The 17,936-nt window shown below is 34.3% G+C and overlaps 2 protein-coding genes and 1 pseudogene across 7 annotated transcripts; all 3 read left to right on the forward strand.

The window, feature by feature from the left end:
• Positions 1-60: 60 nt before the first annotated feature.
• LOC111274494 (centromere protein C) lies at positions 61-6,436 on the forward strand. Of its 5 annotated transcripts, none has more exons than XM_022859180.2 (11): positions 61-331; positions 406-581; positions 679-767; positions 860-962; positions 1,073-1,212; positions 1,398-2,380; positions 2,510-2,609; positions 3,481-3,563; positions 5,227-5,305; positions 5,393-5,503; positions 6,011-6,436. In XM_022859180.2, exons 1-11 carry the CDS (start codon positions 185-187, stop codon positions 6,085-6,087), a joined length of 2,088 nt encoding a protein of 695 aa, XP_022714915.1. In that variant the 5' UTR covers positions 61-184; the 3' UTR covers positions 6,088-6,436. The 5 variants fall into 5 exon arrangements, with proteins under 5 accessions (XP_022714915.1, XP_022714911.1, XP_022714912.1 ...); XM_022859176.2 differs by having other exon boundaries at positions 6,039-6,436; XM_022859177.2 differs by having other exon boundaries at positions 5,233-5,305; positions 6,039-6,436.
• A 2,058-nt stretch (positions 6,437-8,494) lies between these two features.
• Positions 8,495-10,089, forward strand: LOC111318561 (F-box/kelch-repeat protein At1g80440-like). Its single transcript, XM_022921423.2, has one exon. The coding sequence runs from the start codon at positions 8,850-8,852 to the stop codon at positions 9,915-9,917; it is 1,068 nt and encodes a 355-aa protein (XP_022777158.2). The 5' UTR covers positions 8,495-8,849; the 3' UTR covers positions 9,918-10,089.
• A 3,492-nt stretch (positions 10,090-13,581) lies between these two features.
• LOC111318562 (F-box/kelch-repeat protein At1g80440 pseudogene) lies at positions 13,582-15,065 on the forward strand (annotated as a pseudogene). Its single transcript, XR_016334391.1, has one exon. The product of XR_016334391.1 is annotated as an F-box/kelch-repeat protein At1g80440 pseudogene (transcript).
• Positions 15,066-17,936: the final 2,871 nt, after the last annotated feature.

Below are 17,936 nucleotides of genomic sequence, written 5' to 3' on the forward strand. Positions count from 1 at the left end.
GGGATACATTTGCAAAAACCGATAAAATATAATCACAGCTGGATGCTCACAACCTAATCCAGTCCCGCTCAGTGCCATTTTTCGAATCAGAAACGCCCCTTCCAGTTTCACCCCTACTCTTTCTCGCTCTGAGGCAATGATCCCAATCTCAATCCCCCAAAAAAGCCCATAAAAACAAAAACAAATGCCTCTCCAAACTCCTACTCCAGATCCGCTGGAGGGCTATTCGGGTCTCTCGCTTTTTGCTCGGACCTTCGCTGCCCTTCCAAACCCTCCTCGACCTTACGACCCTGACGATCTTCAACACTCTCACGATTTCCTCAAATCCATGGTGATTTTCCCCCTAAATTTACCTTACTGTTATTTTATTTCAATTATTTTGTTCTAATTTTTTTACTGTTTCAGCCATTGCAAAGTCCTAATAAGCTTATAGAGCAAGCCAAAGCAATTGTTGATAGTAGTTCAGAGCTCATGGACTTGGATATGCCACGCTCTGATGCTGAAGTTATGGAAAATCCTCGTGAACGAAGACCCGCTTTAGGACGTAAACGACCTCGTTTTTCTTTGAAACCTAACTCTAGGTTAAGATTATTTGAAATGGCTTGATTTATTTAATTTGTTTCACTTTTGTGGTAAAATGCTAGTTGAATTTAATTTTACTTCTTTAATCTTTTGTAGTCAGCCTTCTGTGATTATAGAACCCAGTTTAGACATTGATAAATTAAAAGATCCTGAAGAATTCTTTATGGCTTTTGAAAGGGCTGAAAGTAAGTTTGCTGCTTCGATTACTTTGGAAAATTTAATCTGCAATTATTTATATGAACTTAGCTTTTCGCTGTCCGTTTGTATTGTTTTATAGATGCCAAAAGAGAAATAAAGAAACAGATAGGTGCTGTTCTGATGGATTTGGATCAGAATATTCAGTCTGTGGCAGCAAGGCCTCGTCGCCCTGGAATATCCCGGTCTGATCAATGTTTCCTGTTACTGATTTTCTGTTGTATTCATTTTGATTTTTTTTTACTGTTCTGTATGTATAGAGGTTTATAACATATCCTTATGATGTAATGTTCAGGAGATCAGTTAAGTACAGACATTGCTATTCTACTGTTATGTCCCCTGTAGAAAGCTTAAAAGAGGAAATTTGCAGTCCACTTTGTGGCTCACAGCAAGAGAAATCTGACCCCAATGTCGAATTAGAAGAGGAGTTCACTGGTAAGTCAAGAAAGGTTGATTTGTCCTAAGTTGTTACTTTATTTTGTTCCTGCTCACTCATTCGTGATATCTTCTCTAAATCTAACCTGTTGTATGATTTGGTTTTCATTTGTGTTTTTTTGCACAATGTTGTAAAATTTCCCGCACCATGTGTATATGATAACATAATGTTATATTCTGTCTAGGCTTGGTGACTAATGTAGAGAACAAGGTCAATGACCTTCTGGATCATTTGCTTACCAGTAATTATGATGGGGATGAGGCAGTCAGTCTTCTACAGGAGCACTTGCAGATCAAACCTATTGATCTGGAGAAAATATGCCTGCCTGACTTGCAAGATATTCGGAGGATTGATTTGAAAGCTTCTACAGAAAACTTGCCAAAGCCTAGAAATTCACTATCAGACATACAAAGTTTGATGAAAGGGACCAGTAAAAGGACACCAAAACAACAGGCTGAAAGTTCAGTTCATCATTTAGCTTCTCCCACTCCGCCAAGAAGTCCATTGGCTTCCATATCATTGCTGAAGAAACAAATGTTGCAGTCCAACGTACTTAGTGATCCTTTTTCAACTGATGATATTGACCGATCACCGATGAGAAATGCATCTCCTATTGAAAGTATTAGTAAACAATCTGATCAGGTTGATACAGAAAAGGAACCAAGTTTGTCTCAAAACGATGATAGAAGAACACTAAAAAGGCAGGCTGAAAGTTCAGCTCTTCATTTAGTTTCTCCTACTCCAAGAAGTCCGTTGGCTTCAATGTCATTGCAGAAGAAACAGTTGTTGCAGTCAGATCCACAAAGTGGTCCTTTTTCAACTGATAATATTGATCAATCACCAGGGATAAATGCACCTCCTATTGAAACTTTCAGTAAACAATCTAGTCAGGTTGATGCAGAAAAGGAACCGAACATGTCTCCCCTGTTAAGGTCTCCATTATTAGAAGCAAATCAAACTGCAACTGTTAATGCAAGTTCCGAGTTTGATAGGGGAGATTTTGCTGGTCTCTTTGATAAATTTATAAATGATAATGCAAGGAGGTTTGATTCTGGTATTAATGTTGTCTCAAGTGGGTCTCAGGCTGACTTAGAGAATAATAGTTTAAGCAGGCCTGAAATTGATGCCGATGGTCCTACAATCAAACCAAATGAATTTGGTGGAAGGGTGAGTTTTCCTATTGACTTTTCAACAGTCATTTGCAGTTTAGTGGAAACCTTTGTTTCTGAATGTCATACTCTGAGGTAAATCCTTGTTACTGAATGTCATACTCTGACTCATTGTGACAAAACGCAGGAGCAAGATATGCCACAAAAAGCAGTTGTTTCACCTCAGATCCAACTTAATGTGGAAGGCCCAACTGTTGATAATTTGGATGCCATTCAGAGAGCGTCAGGTATGATTATTTTCTCTGTTGTCGATGAGATATTCTTGTTGGATGGGGATACAAATGACTTGTACCAAAATGCCTCAGTTACAAGTTTTTTTCTTCTCTAATTCATTTAGTGGTTGCATAGTAGCATAGTGATTGGTTTTCAAAGATGTTTTATGATTTTTTGCAAAATGGAAAGATAATTTTCTTCCTTATTGGCCTCTTTGGTTTTCAAAAATGCTGTGTGATTTCCTTCAAATATGTTTTCTAATTGCCAATGCATTAAAGGTCTAGTGCTCTTTGGTTGGTCTTACCTGTTGAATGTCCTGGGGGATTTTTTCCACAAAGAGGTTTGAAGTCAGTGCTGCAAGATGTAGAATTTATGATCCCATCCTAGTGCCTTACATACTATCATCCTGACCTTTTGGCAACTCCTTGGACGCCCTCCTCATTCTTGTTAAATGGGATTTTTACGTTCATGCTTTAGTTGGTATAGCTAGTGAAGACTAACTTCCTTATACACTTGAATACTTAAATTACATTAAAAATACAAATTTATATTGGATATACCCATTTAACTAATTAGTTCAACATATGTGGCATGTGGTTTGGTGTCTGTTATAAATCAGAAAAGAAATTTCATGTTATAGTCATCAGACAATTCAGGCGGTAATTTTCTGCTTTATGCTTTAAATAAATTATCATTGAAATATCTTTTCTAAATTTAATATTATTGGGTTTTAAATGTGAAATACCTAAATGGTAAAGTATAACATTCTTGCTTTTAGTTTCCTTGGACCTAGCATATCTTGACCAGATTTACCGTAGTCTTTGATATGCTTTGATGGTTTCAATTTATTAGTTTCCTTTGTGCACATTTCCTTTCCCTTAACAGATGAATCTAATCCTGCTATGGATGAGGACCGCGCTATGGATAGATCTTCTAGACCTGCAGAAAGTGATCAGGTGCTGCACGAGGTTTGTACTTTCCTAGATTATTTATCTTCTTGTTTATTTTTCCACTTAATATGGCAGTCAACTTTCATGATTCGGGAGTTCTTTTGTGCTTGTTTGGGCTTATATATGGAAGGTATATTACCTTTGTATTTTTGAAACACTGATATCTTTTTTTATCTGATTTTCTCAATCTTCCAATCCCTTTCTTGTAAGAGCTCATATAATGTATTGATATTAACTCAAAAGGTTTTCTGGTTGTCACTAGTCTTTTAGAATTTTGCACCACAAAGATTGATTTAATGACAATGAATAGGGCTACATCTCTAATCATAGAATCTATGGTTTCCATTTTCTGTTTGGACGTCTTTCTTACAAAGATATCCTTTGCACATTTTTAGAGTAAGCATTTGCTATGTGAAACAGTGATTGCAAATAATGCCAACTCATTCTCCCCCACCCCCCTTCTTCCAGAATAATTCCCCCCTAGTGCAAAGGACTTTAAAACTTTTCAATAAGTAACGTGGCTACTAGGTAACTGAAGGGAATAAGGGACTGCAAAACAGGGGAGATACATGCTTTATCTGATTTTCTCAATCTTCCAATCCCTTTCTTGTAACAGCTCATATAATGTATTGATATCAACTCAAAAGGTTTTCTGCTTGTCACTAGTCTTTTAGAATTTTGCACCACGAAGATTGATTTAATGACAGTGAATAGGGCTACATCTCAAATCATAGAATCTATGGTTTCCATCTTCTGTTTGGACGTTTTTCTTACTAAGATATCCTTTGCACATGTTTAGAGTAAGCATTTGCTATGTGAAACAGTGATTGCAAATAATGCCAACTCATTCGCCCCCACCCCTCTTCTTCCAGAATAATTCCCCTAGTGTAAAGGACTTTAAAACTTTTCAATAAGTAACCCGGCTACTAGGTAACTGAAGGGAATAAGGGACTGCAAAACAGGGGAGATACATGCTTCTGATACATTCCATATCAATTATTGTAAGATTGTTGCTTGTTGTCTTTTGTACCACTGCTTCTTTACCCCATATTTTGAAAATGTGTTGTGTTCTATTGGCTGTCATTAGTTTATGATAATAATTAAAATTGATAGTTGACAAAGACAATGTACTTAGCCCTTTTTATGAGATGAGAAACAGTTTGATCTACTATGGTATCTAAGAATAATCATTATCTCAAATCATGCCAAGTCTAGACTTTGCTTTTACTTTAATTGAGAAAGGTAAAGCCTGAAATTTGATTGGTAAGTCCTGAATGGGAAACTTCACCTACTGAAAATGTTACATCTGTAATTCTTTTTGAGCCCAAGGGTATCAGGGTTAAGGTGAAAAATTGAAATGTGTTCTAGGATATTACCTGGTACTTATTGCTATGGCTGATGGTGTCATTTTGAACAAAACAAAGTGACAAAGGTTGTGGATTAGTGGCAATTTCTGTTAGATGTTTGTATGTTTACTTTGCATGCTTCAGCTTACTGTTCAAAATCCCTCCATATTTTATTAGTCTGTGTCTATAAAACCATGAATCGAATCATTTCTTCTATTTAGTGAAGAAAAAGAAATAAGACTCATGCCTGTTTTTGGTTACTTCCCCCCCCTTTTGAAAATTTCTGAAGTTTACGTTTTTTTTTTTCTTTTCTACTTTTTAATTTGTTTCTTTAGCAACAGAAGGGTAAAACAAAACCACGACCACACAATGAACGTGAGATGAAAGCACTTTCTCGAAGACAAAGCCTTGCAGGTGTTACTAATACCAAAAGTTCAACTTGCAACTTTGAAGTTCTTTAGTAAATCTGTTGGGATGACTAGGTGCATTCTTTGTTTATAGGTTCTGGTACAATGTTTGATTTAGAAGGGAGGAGAAGAAGCACAAGGATCAGGTCAAGACCTTTGGAATTCTGGAAAGGTGAAAGATTCTTGTATGGACGCATACATTCAAGTGAGTACCTTATTTTTTTCCTTTTACTATTCTAGGAGTTTATTGTGTTATTATAAATTAGTTTAGATTAGTGCCTGCATTATATTAGCCCTAAGTCTGGCACAGTGCTTTCTGAAAGGTAGGGAGAAAGGCAATCTGATTTTTGGTATCCCCGAACCTGAGGTCATTTCATCACAAATCATTTTTTTTATTGTTGTAGCAAATTTTAGCATATCTTATATATGTTTAATTTGAGATTTTATTGCAATAATATTGAGCAATAGTTTTTTTTCCCTTCCTAAATAACTATGTTTTGGTGAAAGTTTACTATAGTAAATTCATAGTTTTGCATTAATGTTTACTGTTACCTGAAGATATTTGAAACCAAATATATCAATCTCCACCTGAAGTCCCTTCCCCTTAGATCCTGTTTAGCATTACATGGAACGCAAATGTTTGTTTTTGGCATCAAATGTCAAATATGCCTCCATTTGAATTTGAACTACCTGAGACTTTGTTATGTGGTAGAATTTGGTTTTCCTTTGTTTTTGTACAGGTCTGGCAACTGTAATTGGGATAAAGTACGAGTCTCCAGGGAAGGTTGATGGTGGAAACCCTACTCTCAAAGTGAAGTCTTTTGTAAGTGATGAGTACAAAGATATGGTTGAACAGGCTGCCAGGTTTTGAAATGGCTGTGATTGGTGTTTATGGACTGAGTACATCATCCTTTCAGGAACTGACCATTTGTTCACCGGTTCTCTTGTTTCTATATATGGTTGTTCTGCATTGCTTGTGAAGTAGTAGGGATTTCTTTCTTGGTGAATTTGTATGATGATCAATAAGATTTGAAAGCTTGACGTGTAGGGGACTTATGACTACATATCCCTATGTTTATTTTGAATTTTTCTCTGTAGCAATTGAATTTACCAGACAAACCTGCATTTTAGATTTCAATATTTTATTATCTGTGTCCAAGTTATAAAGCGAAGACCTGGCTATTTCTTTTCCCCCAAGCATCATAATATTCACAGGTCTTGACCACTATAGCGGAAGGACTCTTGTATTATGGTCCAAGTCTTTTAGTTCGTGTCAATCTTTTGGTTTCCATTTGGAATGTTCATAAACCATAACTAAGAAGAAACGATGATGAGAAAGTGAGAACAGCACATATGCAACGTGGTTTGCGGTTTTTGCTTTTCCCATTCATTCTTTTCAATTCAAATGTAATTAGTTTGTAAAACATGTAGGTCCTTTTGTTATTATTGTGTACCATTTTGTCACCTTCTAAGAACGGTTGCGTGCTCCATCCTCCTCATATTTAGCTTCGATAGCGACCTATTCTTTTTATTATTATTATTACTATTATTAATAAAATGGGCCCAAATGACCTATTCTTGATTGCATTTATTCAATTCTAGAAAACAACAGACTTCCAACCAGAAAGCAAGTGCAATCAGACTTGATTTCACCATTTCTGTCATAAACGTAATGTGATTGATTCATTTCATTGATGCTTCACATTTATCTCCAAATCTAACTAATACACACTTTCTGTTATCATAGGGTAGGTTTAGTTTCTGTTACTGGTCATCAACCTCTTACAACTTCTAAACCATTGGCTAAAATTTAATCCAATTAAAATACACTTTTTGGTTAGTAATTATCAGCTTTTTATAAATTTGACTTAAAGTACATTAAAAAATTTGATTGAAGAATTTTCATCACATTTAAAAATACAATTTATGGTCTGACCCAAATGAATCCAATGTTTATGGTTTACAGCTTTAAAGTGCAAATCACCAAACTAACGTTCAGACTTTCTTTAAAAGAGCACCGTGCATGTTTTAATCGCGTTCGCTGCCGCTTCTTAAAGGGAAACCGACGCCGCTTCTAGGGTCGCTTTGACCTCTGTTATTATCAATATGAAAACAAACTTTTACATTTTACGTATTACTAATTCTTACGGTTCATTTACTACTTTTTTATTTCCCTAGAAAATACATTAAAAAAATACTAAGAAAATGATAAAGAAAAAGTTAATTTTAGAGAATGGTACCCACAGACAAGTTGATACCATGACCAACTTCGTGTTGGCTCTCAATTTGAGTTCAATGGTTTGTTTTCTATTTCATTTAAAAATTATTTGTTTACCTTGACTTTACCTCAAAGTAATCAATGTTTTTGGTGCAAGATTCTCTTGGTCAATGTCACATGTTCAACTTGTGAACAAAAATTCCAACAGCTGGCATGTAAAGTCAGTGTCTTTAAAGAACCATTACATTTTCAGCTCCAATAATTCAGTCTACCTGAATTTGATCTAAAAAAGGAGAGCTATCTTTTCTTTTATCCATTATTTCCTTATTTATAACTCACAATTCATATGGACCTGATTTTTAATCAATAATTTTTTTTTAGTAGTTAAAGTGGTGAATTTGATCTCTAATCAACGATTTTTTTTTTTTTTAGTATTTAAAATTGATGAAATTTAGAAATTGATCATTAGAATAAAAAATTTAGTATTTTTTCCATCAATCACATGATTATTTACGAGATTAAAGATTAAAAACATAGGAGAACTACTAATCCCGCTAGCCTTCACCCAAATATTTGACAAGTTTTTCAATTTCAAAAAATTTCTCTTAGATTGAAAAAATTTCAGACATTATCAACTCAGTTATAATGCTTGATATTTCAAATTTGAAGTAATGAACATCTTATTTTAAAAAATATATTTGACGAGTTTTTACTCAAATATTTAAGTATTATCATCTCATTATATCATGAAATTCATGGATGACAATAATTGAACCCTTTCTTAATTTTTATAATTTTATTGTATATTGAATTTCAATTTCTTTCTCTTTTTGTTTTTAATTTCAATCCATAATAAAATAGATCAGACTTCACTCTTCAGAGGATTAAAAGGAAACATGTCTGGTGGATACAAATCAATACTAATAAAATAATCTGTAAGACATTTGCATTAAATCCCATACATAAATAAACTTCAACGCGTCGGATTGTGTTTTTCAAATACACAAGTAGTTTTGGCACAATGTTCCAGACACAATGACTACGACAACCCAATATATGCGAATCATGAAAAAAGATTCAATTTGATTGTCTGACTTCCTCTATAAAATTCTAGGTTAATAGGAACAAAGAACATTAACGTTAGGGCTGTTTCCAAGGTCTCCAACTGGTCTTTTCTATTACAAAAATAAGAAGTTTCAAAACTTTTCTAGAATGTCTGCAGCTTAATCCCACCCCCTATAAAAGGAACCATCGTTTCTTGAATCAATGTTAAACCTAGCTTCTTCAATTTTCATTTGTCAAAATCTATTTTCTTTATTTTACCAATTACCATATGGAGCTGGTTCCAAATCTCCCCAACGATATTGCCAGAGAATGTTTAATTCGAGTCAGTTACGACCAATTCGCCACACTTTTGTCAACTTGTAAAGGGTGGAAGACAGAGATTGAGCTGCCGCATTTTTTTCACCTTAGGAAGGTTACTTGCCATGGCCAAAAACTTCTTGTCGTGGCTCAAGCTCGGGTTGACCCTGATATGAAACAGGGTGTTCAAAAAGGATGCTCTGCTAAACCTGTTTATGGGCTATCTGTTTGGGAGCGGGATACGGGCAACTGGGTTGAACTTGATTTGCCTCAGCTCCCTGATGGGCTGCCTTATTTTTGCCAGCTACTAGCTGTCGGGTATGATCTTGTTCTAATGGGTGGGTTGAACCCGGTCACTTGGGAGGTGTCCGCTTCTGTCTTTGTCTTCAATTTCTTGACTGCCAAGTGGCGGCGGGGGACTGACATGCCAGGTGTTCGGCGGTCAATGTTCGGATGCGCTTCCGGTGATGATCGGATGGTGTATGTTGCCGGCGGACATGATGATGAGAAGAATGGTTTGAGGTCAGCATTGGCATATGATGTGGCGAAGGGTGAGTGGATTCCATTGCCTGACATGGCAAAAGAGCGAGACGAGTGTAAGGGAGTTTTCCACCGTGGCAAGTTCCACGTGGTCGGGGGTTATTGCACCGACATGCAAGGTCAATTTGAGAAAAGTGCTGAGGTGTTCGACATTGCCACCTGGCGGTGGGATCATGTGCAAGATGACTTTTTAAAAGCCAGCACCAATCCAAGCACTTGCATAGGTGGCGATGACGTGGATATCTGCATGATTTGTGAAGGTGATGTGGTGGCATTTAAAGATGCCAAATGGCAAGTAATAGCCAAGCTACCTGGTGACCTGTGCAAGGTTGCTTACATGGCAACATGGCAGGACAACTTGCTAGCGATTGGTTCTTCAAGATTCGATGAGCCCCACAATGCTTACCTGTTGAATTTGAAGAAATCAGAGTGGACAAAATTAGAGACCCCTGAGAAATACTCCGGTCACGTTCAATCAGGATGTTACTTGGAGATTTGAGGCAGACAAACTTAAGATTGATGATATTGCAGCTGTACATAAATTGCAATTGCATTTATTAATTCTTTTTTTTTTAATCTTTTCATCAATACTTTTGAATTTGGATTTAGCTAAAATGTGTAATCTGATTTTGTTAATGATAGCCGTGATTATGCTCACTTGGTTCTTGAAATATTTAATCTTAATTTTGAAACAAATTAAAGAGAAATAATATTTTTTTAAAGTAATTTTATATAAATGTCGTAAAATTTTTTTTTTTCATCATGAATTGTGTTATGTTACAATAAATTAATAAAAGTAACATTTTACAGCAAGAATTATACAAAATTGTTATTAATGTTTTTTACAACATTATTATTTACAGTATTAAAACAATTTGCACAACACTTTGTAGAATTTTATCACTCAAAATTTACAGTATTGAATTTTATCACTAATTATGCGTTCAATTTCATTGATTATTGAAAAAAAAGTAATTGAATTGAAATATTTCATGAACCATTTTGTTAATGTAAATGGAAAATTTTATCATTATATTTTTAATTTTTATCGTTTTTAGTTAAATAATAAGTAGATAAATTTTCATTATTTTTATATAAAAAAGTTAATAAAATTAAAATATAATGATAAAATTTAACAAAATTGAAGTTACAACACAATTCAACGAAATTAAATTACAATAACAAAATTCAATGTTGACACATAATACAGATGCAAATTTCACTTTTATCCCTAAGTCTTATTTGTGCACTCAATCTATAATTCACATCAATAAAAGATCAACCGTGTTTTTCATGATGCCTATGAAAATTACTTTTTTACGAAGTTTTTTTTTTTTACATTCACATACATATATACATACATATATATTATTTTATTTTATTTTATTTATTAAAAAGACATTCTCCCAAAGGTTTACATCTTTTCTTTCTGGCCATCTTTTGACATTTTTTTTATAATATGGTGCGTTGGCGGTCCATACCAACTGGTATGGGAATTAACAATAATGGTACCGTGTTCCATATGTATCATTTACTCTCCGTGGTTGCCAGGTTATCCAGGCAGCCATTCGAAGATGGAAATTTAGTCACCAAAAAGAGTTGACATAGTTAATATTTTGTTCACATTACACACCACCTTACCAAAATTCAACATCCATGTGTTAATTTCTTCAAACATTTTGAATACTCAGTTATTTCCTTCTTGTGTTAATTTCAAAGGCTTTTTACGACCAACATTTCTAAATAACGTAGGCAAGTGGTAATTAAAAATTAATCTATTTTCTTCCCTCCCTAATTGACACATATTTGTTGAAAAATCATTTATAGAAGTATACTATGTAGCTGTTGTTATTGCAATGATTTAACCAAACAAAATTTAGGTGAAATGCTCTCAATTTAATTGTTGCTTAAAAAATATGAAAAAAAAATTAATTGTTATACTTTGAATTTAGGTATGGAAATAGATAGTAAATAAAGGTATATTTATCATTAGTTGATTTATTCATGTTAATTTTAAATAATTATAAATAAATAATTAACGGATTCGGATAGGATATATATTATTTATAACGAATTTGGATATGATATAGATAGAATCATTGGGTATCTAATATCCAAATTTATTTAAATTTTAATAAATAATAATTTATATATAATTTGTATCCAAATCTATTATCCGTTTACATATATAAAATTTTATACTTGTAAAAAATTTCATATTTTAGCAACTAACCTTTATTTATTATTATTAAGAATGAACTTAAATTTTAAATTCAATTATTATTTATTTTATATTTTGATAAAAAAATTTAAATAAACAAATACTATAATAAATTTAAATATTTAAATGATTCAAATTTAGAGTATAATATTAAACTTAAAAAAATTTAAATATTATAAATATTAAACAAATTTAAATACGTATAACTAAAAAATAATTGATATATATTTTGTTGCTATCTCTAACTTTAATGGCCATGTCATCAAAACTCACATGTGACCTGACACATTATTTCAAGGCATATAGTGAGGTCACCACCCATGAAAGATATAAAAAAGTCAGATAAGAATGTTATACAATCAGTCTACCTCTATTACTCTATTCCTTTCTCTTTTCATTTACTTTTTTTTTTCCTCTAAAAAACTTAGTAGATCCGAGCATTAAAACTGTCATGCATCTTACTTAAAACTAATTAACTATAAATGAAAGGTTCAACCTAAACATAAAAATATAAAAAATTAAATATTTATGAAAATAAAATAATACCACTTTAATAATGCTCTAAAATTTTAATTTCGATAATTTTAATTTATTTTTATAGATCTAACAAACTCATTGATTTCAGCTTTCAATGAGCTCTTTTCTCACCAAACCTAAAAAATATCTCAACATACCTATTGTTTTTCCAATTCAAGTGGAAGAAAATCACTCCGATCCATCATGAATGAACATCATTGTTTTGAACTTACTTTACTTGATTTGCAAAATTAAATTAACAAGATTCACCACCTTAGTACTAATTATTAATTCAAGATAATGGAAGACCCAAAACCAATAAATTCTTCATCCATGTTCTTACGTCAAGTAAAAACAAACATCAATTATTGCATTTATTTTCCAAATTCCAATCCATGCGCGTTGAATTTTTAGCAATTTACTAATTAGTAAATACATAATATCACGAGGAAAGAAACTAAAGATCATATCTATTATCAAATAAACTTAACAAATTTTTTAGTATTAGATACATTTTTAATAGATAAATACCAATCTTTTTCACCTAAAGTTATAAATATCCTATACCATGTTACATGCTCATTGGCTAGCTATATACGATAACCTTTGTAGCTTTCAAATAGCAATGTATTCTCCCCGCTTTCAGCTAGCACCTGGCAAACTTTTTTTACAATATTTTTATTTACTATGCTTAATTTGGCTCGTCATTTGCCGCATTGTTTACTTTTTCAAATTTTTTATAAATAAGGGGCAAAGGTCTAAATTTATATATTCGTGGTTTAAATTTATTATTAATTTTTTAATTGATGTAATTTAATTATTATATTTTTAGTTATAAATTAAATTTATTATTATATCTTAAATTTTAAAATAATTAAAAAATTCAATAAACATTTATTAAAATAGTTACAGGGAAAAAAACATAAAGCCAAAACTCAAAATTTTCTTCTATTTTTTATTTCCAGTAAAAGTTAAAATTTTCTTTACCATATATAGAAAATAATCTCTTTTATTATTCACAAAAATTAAAAATTTATTTTTACTTATTCAAATAACTCTATTTATTTTTATCTAAACATTTTTTTTTTGCTTTTTTATTTTCAAAAAACATAAAATTGGAAGCAAATTAAAATGAATAACAAAATTAACAAACAAAAAAAAGGAGTTAGAAAATTCATGCTAAGTTATAATTAATGAGCATGTAACATGGTGTAGGATATTTATAACTTTAGGTGAAAAAGATTGGTATTTATCTATTAAAAATGTGTCTAATACTAAAAAATTTGTTAAGTTTATTTGATAATAGATATGATCACTAGTTTCTTTCCTCGTGATATTATGTATTTAATAATGCAAACCCAGCAACCTGAGAATCCGTTGAAGCATATAGTAATAATTAATAAACAAATAAAATAATAATATTAAGACAACAAACGGCCGATTTTCCTATGGTCTCCCATTGTCTCTTTCACCTTTACCATCAACTTGCTTCGGTGCCCGTCTTCTTCGTCTTCTTCTTCTTCAATTCGCATTCTTCCAATTCCCTATAAAAACCACCAAAACTTTACTCTCTCCCCCAAAACTTCACTTCTGATTTGCTAATTCATCCATATATCTCATCCCTTTCCTTTACAAAAGCCACCCTTTCTTTTTCCCAACTAATTTACCATGGAGCTCATACCTGGTCTTCCTAATGATATTGCCCGTGAATGTTTAGTTCGTGTCCCATACAGTAGATTCTCCAATATTTCATCAACCTGTAAAGAGTGGAAGGCTGAAATTCATTTGCCACAGTTTTTTTGTCACCGACAAGCTGCTGGGTGTAGTAAGCATGTGATGTTAATGACCCAAGCCCGAGTCAAACCAAATAGAAATTCTGGCCTGAAATGTCAGGCCATGCCGGTTTATCAAATCGTGCTTTGCGAGCCGGATAACGGTGACTGGAGTGACTTGCCACCGGTTCCGGGGCTGTCCGATGGGTTGCCCATGTTTTGTCAAGTTGTTGGAGTCGGGTCGAACATTGTGGTGATGGGTGGGTTGGATCCAGACACTTTTGAGGTCCGAAATGCTGTTTATGTTTACAATTTTATGTCCGCCACGTGGCGTCGTGGGGCTGATATGCCAGGTGTAAGGAGGATCTTTTTTGGATGTGCGTCGGATTTGGATCGGATGGTGTATGTTGCCGGTGGACATGATGGTGAGAAAAATGCGTTAAGATCAGCTATGGCGTATGACGTGGCCGCTAATATGTGGGTTCCATTGCCTGACATGGGAAGAGAGCGTGATGAGTGCAAGGGAATTTTCCACCTCGGAAAGTTCAACGTCATCGGCGGCTACTGTACAGATAGACAAGGCCAATTCGAAAGCAGTGCCGAGGAATTCGACGTTTCCACGTGGCAATGGAGCCCAGTGCAAGAGAAGCTCTTAGGAACTGGCGCCTGTCCAAAAACCTGCGTGGTTGTAGATGGAAAATTATACATGTGTCGAGGTGGTGACGTGGCAACAACAGAAAATGACACGTGGAAAGCGGTTGCTGAGCTGCCAGCTGAAGTGTTCAATACAGCCCATATGGCCACATGGCAAGACAAACTGTTGGTGATTGGTTCACCGAGCTTTGGCGAGCCCCACGCTGCTTACGTGTTAAATTTGAAAAATTACACGTGGACAAGAATTGAAGTGGCAGATGAATACTCGGGTCATGTTCAGTCAGGTTGCTATCTAGAGCTGTAAATGGGTTCAAGTGGGTTGCTTGATTTTTCAGCAGGCTATTTGACTCTAATGTACATATGAAACACTTGGGCCTTTGTTTTTTTTTTCTTCTTTTTCCAGTGTGCCAGGTTCATTGTAAATGCAATTTTGATGCCCTGTAACAATTTGTCAAGGCTAATAGGATAAGGTGATGAATATGCATGTCATTTTCCTTTAAATAGAACACTTTTAAATTAAGTTTGAGAAGGAAAGTGAAAGCTGAAGAAAAAGTGAAAAGGCGTTCACAAGATGTGGGCCTTTTTAAAAGGGCAATCTATAAGTTGATCGATGGGAGTGGCAACTGGGCAAACAAAAATTCGGACATATGATGCGACATCAACAGCTTAACAATGTGATTCTTGTGCTTCACATAGAAGGCCCACCGCACCGCCTACAAGAGAGGCACTCTTGTCTGTGAGAAAGCCTGGAACATGGAATGCTGTAAATCCAGGATTTGTTGTCATCTGGTTTTGCCCGTGAAAGCAAAACCATGGGTGAGGAGCCATGGTTTTCAAGTGGGATGAGATGCAGCTTAAAATTTCCACATTTATGATTTATACGATCTTAATGGATACGCAATATAGTGATTACTCCCAATGATGTTTAATAATTATTACATTGAGGTGAGTGCCTTCTCTTGCAACAGCCAATAATGAGGAGAGATCGGATGAACAATTAAGGCATTATCTTCATATTGGAAAGACTTATTGAAGCAACTTGTTTCACATTGCATCTCAATTAATGCCTGCTAAAGCACCAATAACGTGTTGCTGGGTTCCTGGATATTTTAGCAATTGTAAGTCAAGAAATGGAAGTGGGAAGAAAATGAGAAGCCTGATTAAAAGTTTAGCCTGTCATTGTTGTCACTACAATTTTTCCAACGATAGTGGAAGCTTGAAAGCCATAAAAGTCAATTTTTTTTGTAGAAATAAGTTCATAAATGCAATGACAGAGATCAGTATCATTGAGCTGATCTGAAACAAGAGAGAGAGGGAGTGAAACATTTAAGTTTGATGTAGTTTTAGTCAACAAAGGGATGATTAATGGTATGAGCATGCAAGTCTTATAATAAATACTATGAGGGGAAATGATTCTTTTTTAAAAAGTATGTAAGGATTTTACATTCAAAATTTTCGCATTAAAACAGTTTGAAATCTTATTCCCAAATGAGATTTTCTTTCTAAATAAGGTATTTCAAGTCACATCAACTATGTAAATGACAATGTTTATCTACGAAAACTGTTTTTTTTTTTTTTGAGTAAAGATTTGAATTTATCTTGGAATGGAAAAACAAAACTCATCCAACTTTGCAAAAGAAAAAAAAAGTTCCCTGTAGAAGAATTTTCAAGGAATCTTATAAAATTTATTGAACCTGTAATCACTGCTTAGTTTTATTGATCCCTTTGTGTGTGTGTGTGTGTGTGTGTGTGTTTTTTTTTTTTTCCTGAATTGATCATTCATTGAAAGTAAAACAGCAAACTATCAAAAAGTCAGGCGGCAGGTTGGAAAAAAATGCAAAGGAAAAGGGCCAACCGATATCGATAGACATAGACTTGGCAGGCTTGTGGGCTTAGTCAAAAGCCCAGGGAACAGTTGAGCTTGGAAAGGCCAGGAGGCCCCTGAATACACTCATCAAGATCAAGAAGCGGTCGCAGTCCTGGCACGGATAGATGATTGATTGTTTATGATCGGTAGCGAATCATGTTCCAACACTACTAAAAGCTGAGTATTTATTTGGGATTTGGCACATGACGCAGGGGATAAAAGAAAATTGGTCATCTTAATTTCCAGGGTGATTCAACAATCAAATGAATAATGGTGGAAAGAACATGGATTTCTTTTTTTTGGTATGAATCTTCATCTGGAACTGTAAACTTCTAGCACAAAGTCAATACCTACAAAAATGATACTTTCAAAATAATAAATAAGAGCTCAAGCAAAACATCCAACTTCATTTAATCAAAGCAGCAACATTTAACCCTCAAGTTTCACAAACATAAAATTGCAAGCCACATACACCAATTAACTCTGGACACATCTTTTCCACAAAACAAATATGAATATAATAATACATTAAAATATGACCAGCACAAGCAAACCAAACATTTCTTTTTCTTTCTAGCAATCCAAATTCCTCTTTTTCAGATGGTCCATGGCTCCAATGCTTCAAAATATTTGCAAACAGCTTCTAAATCAATAGCCCATTGTTTAACTAAAGAATGAGAGTGTCCAATACTAGATGCTAGTGAGAACCTCTACAAATCTCTTGTACATAGGCCGCTTTAGACTCTTTTTCTACCTTTTTTCTTCCTTCCATCCCCATTTGCTTTCTTGCAGCCGGATTTTTTAGCACAAACCGGAGATTTTCAGCTAGAACTGTCCCAGGATGCCCCATAGGGTGAAAAAGCCACGTCACATTGTGCTCAACTCTCTTTTGTGCCTCCAGCATCAGTCCCTAAAACCTGTGATCAGATCATATGGAAGGCAAAAATGTAGCTTGTTGGTAGAACCCTTTTGTTTCCACTCCCAAATCCAGACAGTGCCAAATGAAGGTCCAAGCTTTTCGATTTGCATCACAATTAACTTGGTTCCATGTAAGTCATAGGCACTAAAAAAGCATGATTGCAGAAAGGTACATGGGAAAAGTAAAGACAGTTCTTATGGAGGTCTAGCTTCCATGACCTAAAAATTTACTAACTGCACATGATTCTGGCACTTCAAAATGGAAATTTTCCGTAATAATGGAGACAAATTGTTGGTGATTGGTTCACTGAGCTTCGTCGAGCCCCACACTGTTACGTGTTAAATTTGAGAAATTACACACGGACAAGAATGGAAGTGGCAGATGAATACTCGGGTCATGTTCAGTCAGGTTGCCATCTAGAGCTGTAAATGGGTTTAAGTGGGTTGCTTGATTTTTTAGCAGGCTGTTTGACTTTAATGTACGTATGAAACACTTGGTGGGCCTTTGTTTTTTTAACTTTTTCCGGTGTGCCAGGTTCATTGTAAATGCAATTTTGATGCTCTGTACCA

The sequence above is a fragment of the Durio zibethinus genome, chromosome 26, assembly GCF_047325235.1.
Source record: "Durio zibethinus cultivar Kanyao isolate XHJ-2024 chromosome 26, ASM4732523v1, whole genome shotgun sequence".
NCBI lineage: Eukaryota > Viridiplantae > Streptophyta > Magnoliopsida > Malvales > Malvaceae > Durio > Durio zibethinus.

Coding starts and splice junctions, on each gene's coding strand:
- LOC111274494 (XM_022859176.2), top strand. CDS start 185: ATGCCTCTCCAAACTCCTACTCCAGATCCGCTGGAGGGCTATTCGGGT. Junction 332..405: donor ACGATTTCCTCAAATCCATG/GTGATTTTCCCC, acceptor TTACTGTTTCAG/CCATTGCAAAGTCCTAATAA. Junction 2,610..3,480: donor TGCCATTCAGAGAGCGTCAG/GTATGATTATTT, acceptor TTCCCTTAACAG/ATGAATCTAATCCTGCTATG.
- LOC111318561 (XM_022921423.2), top strand. CDS start 8,850: ATGGAGCTGGTTCCAAATCTCCCCAACGATATTGCCAGAGAATGTTTA.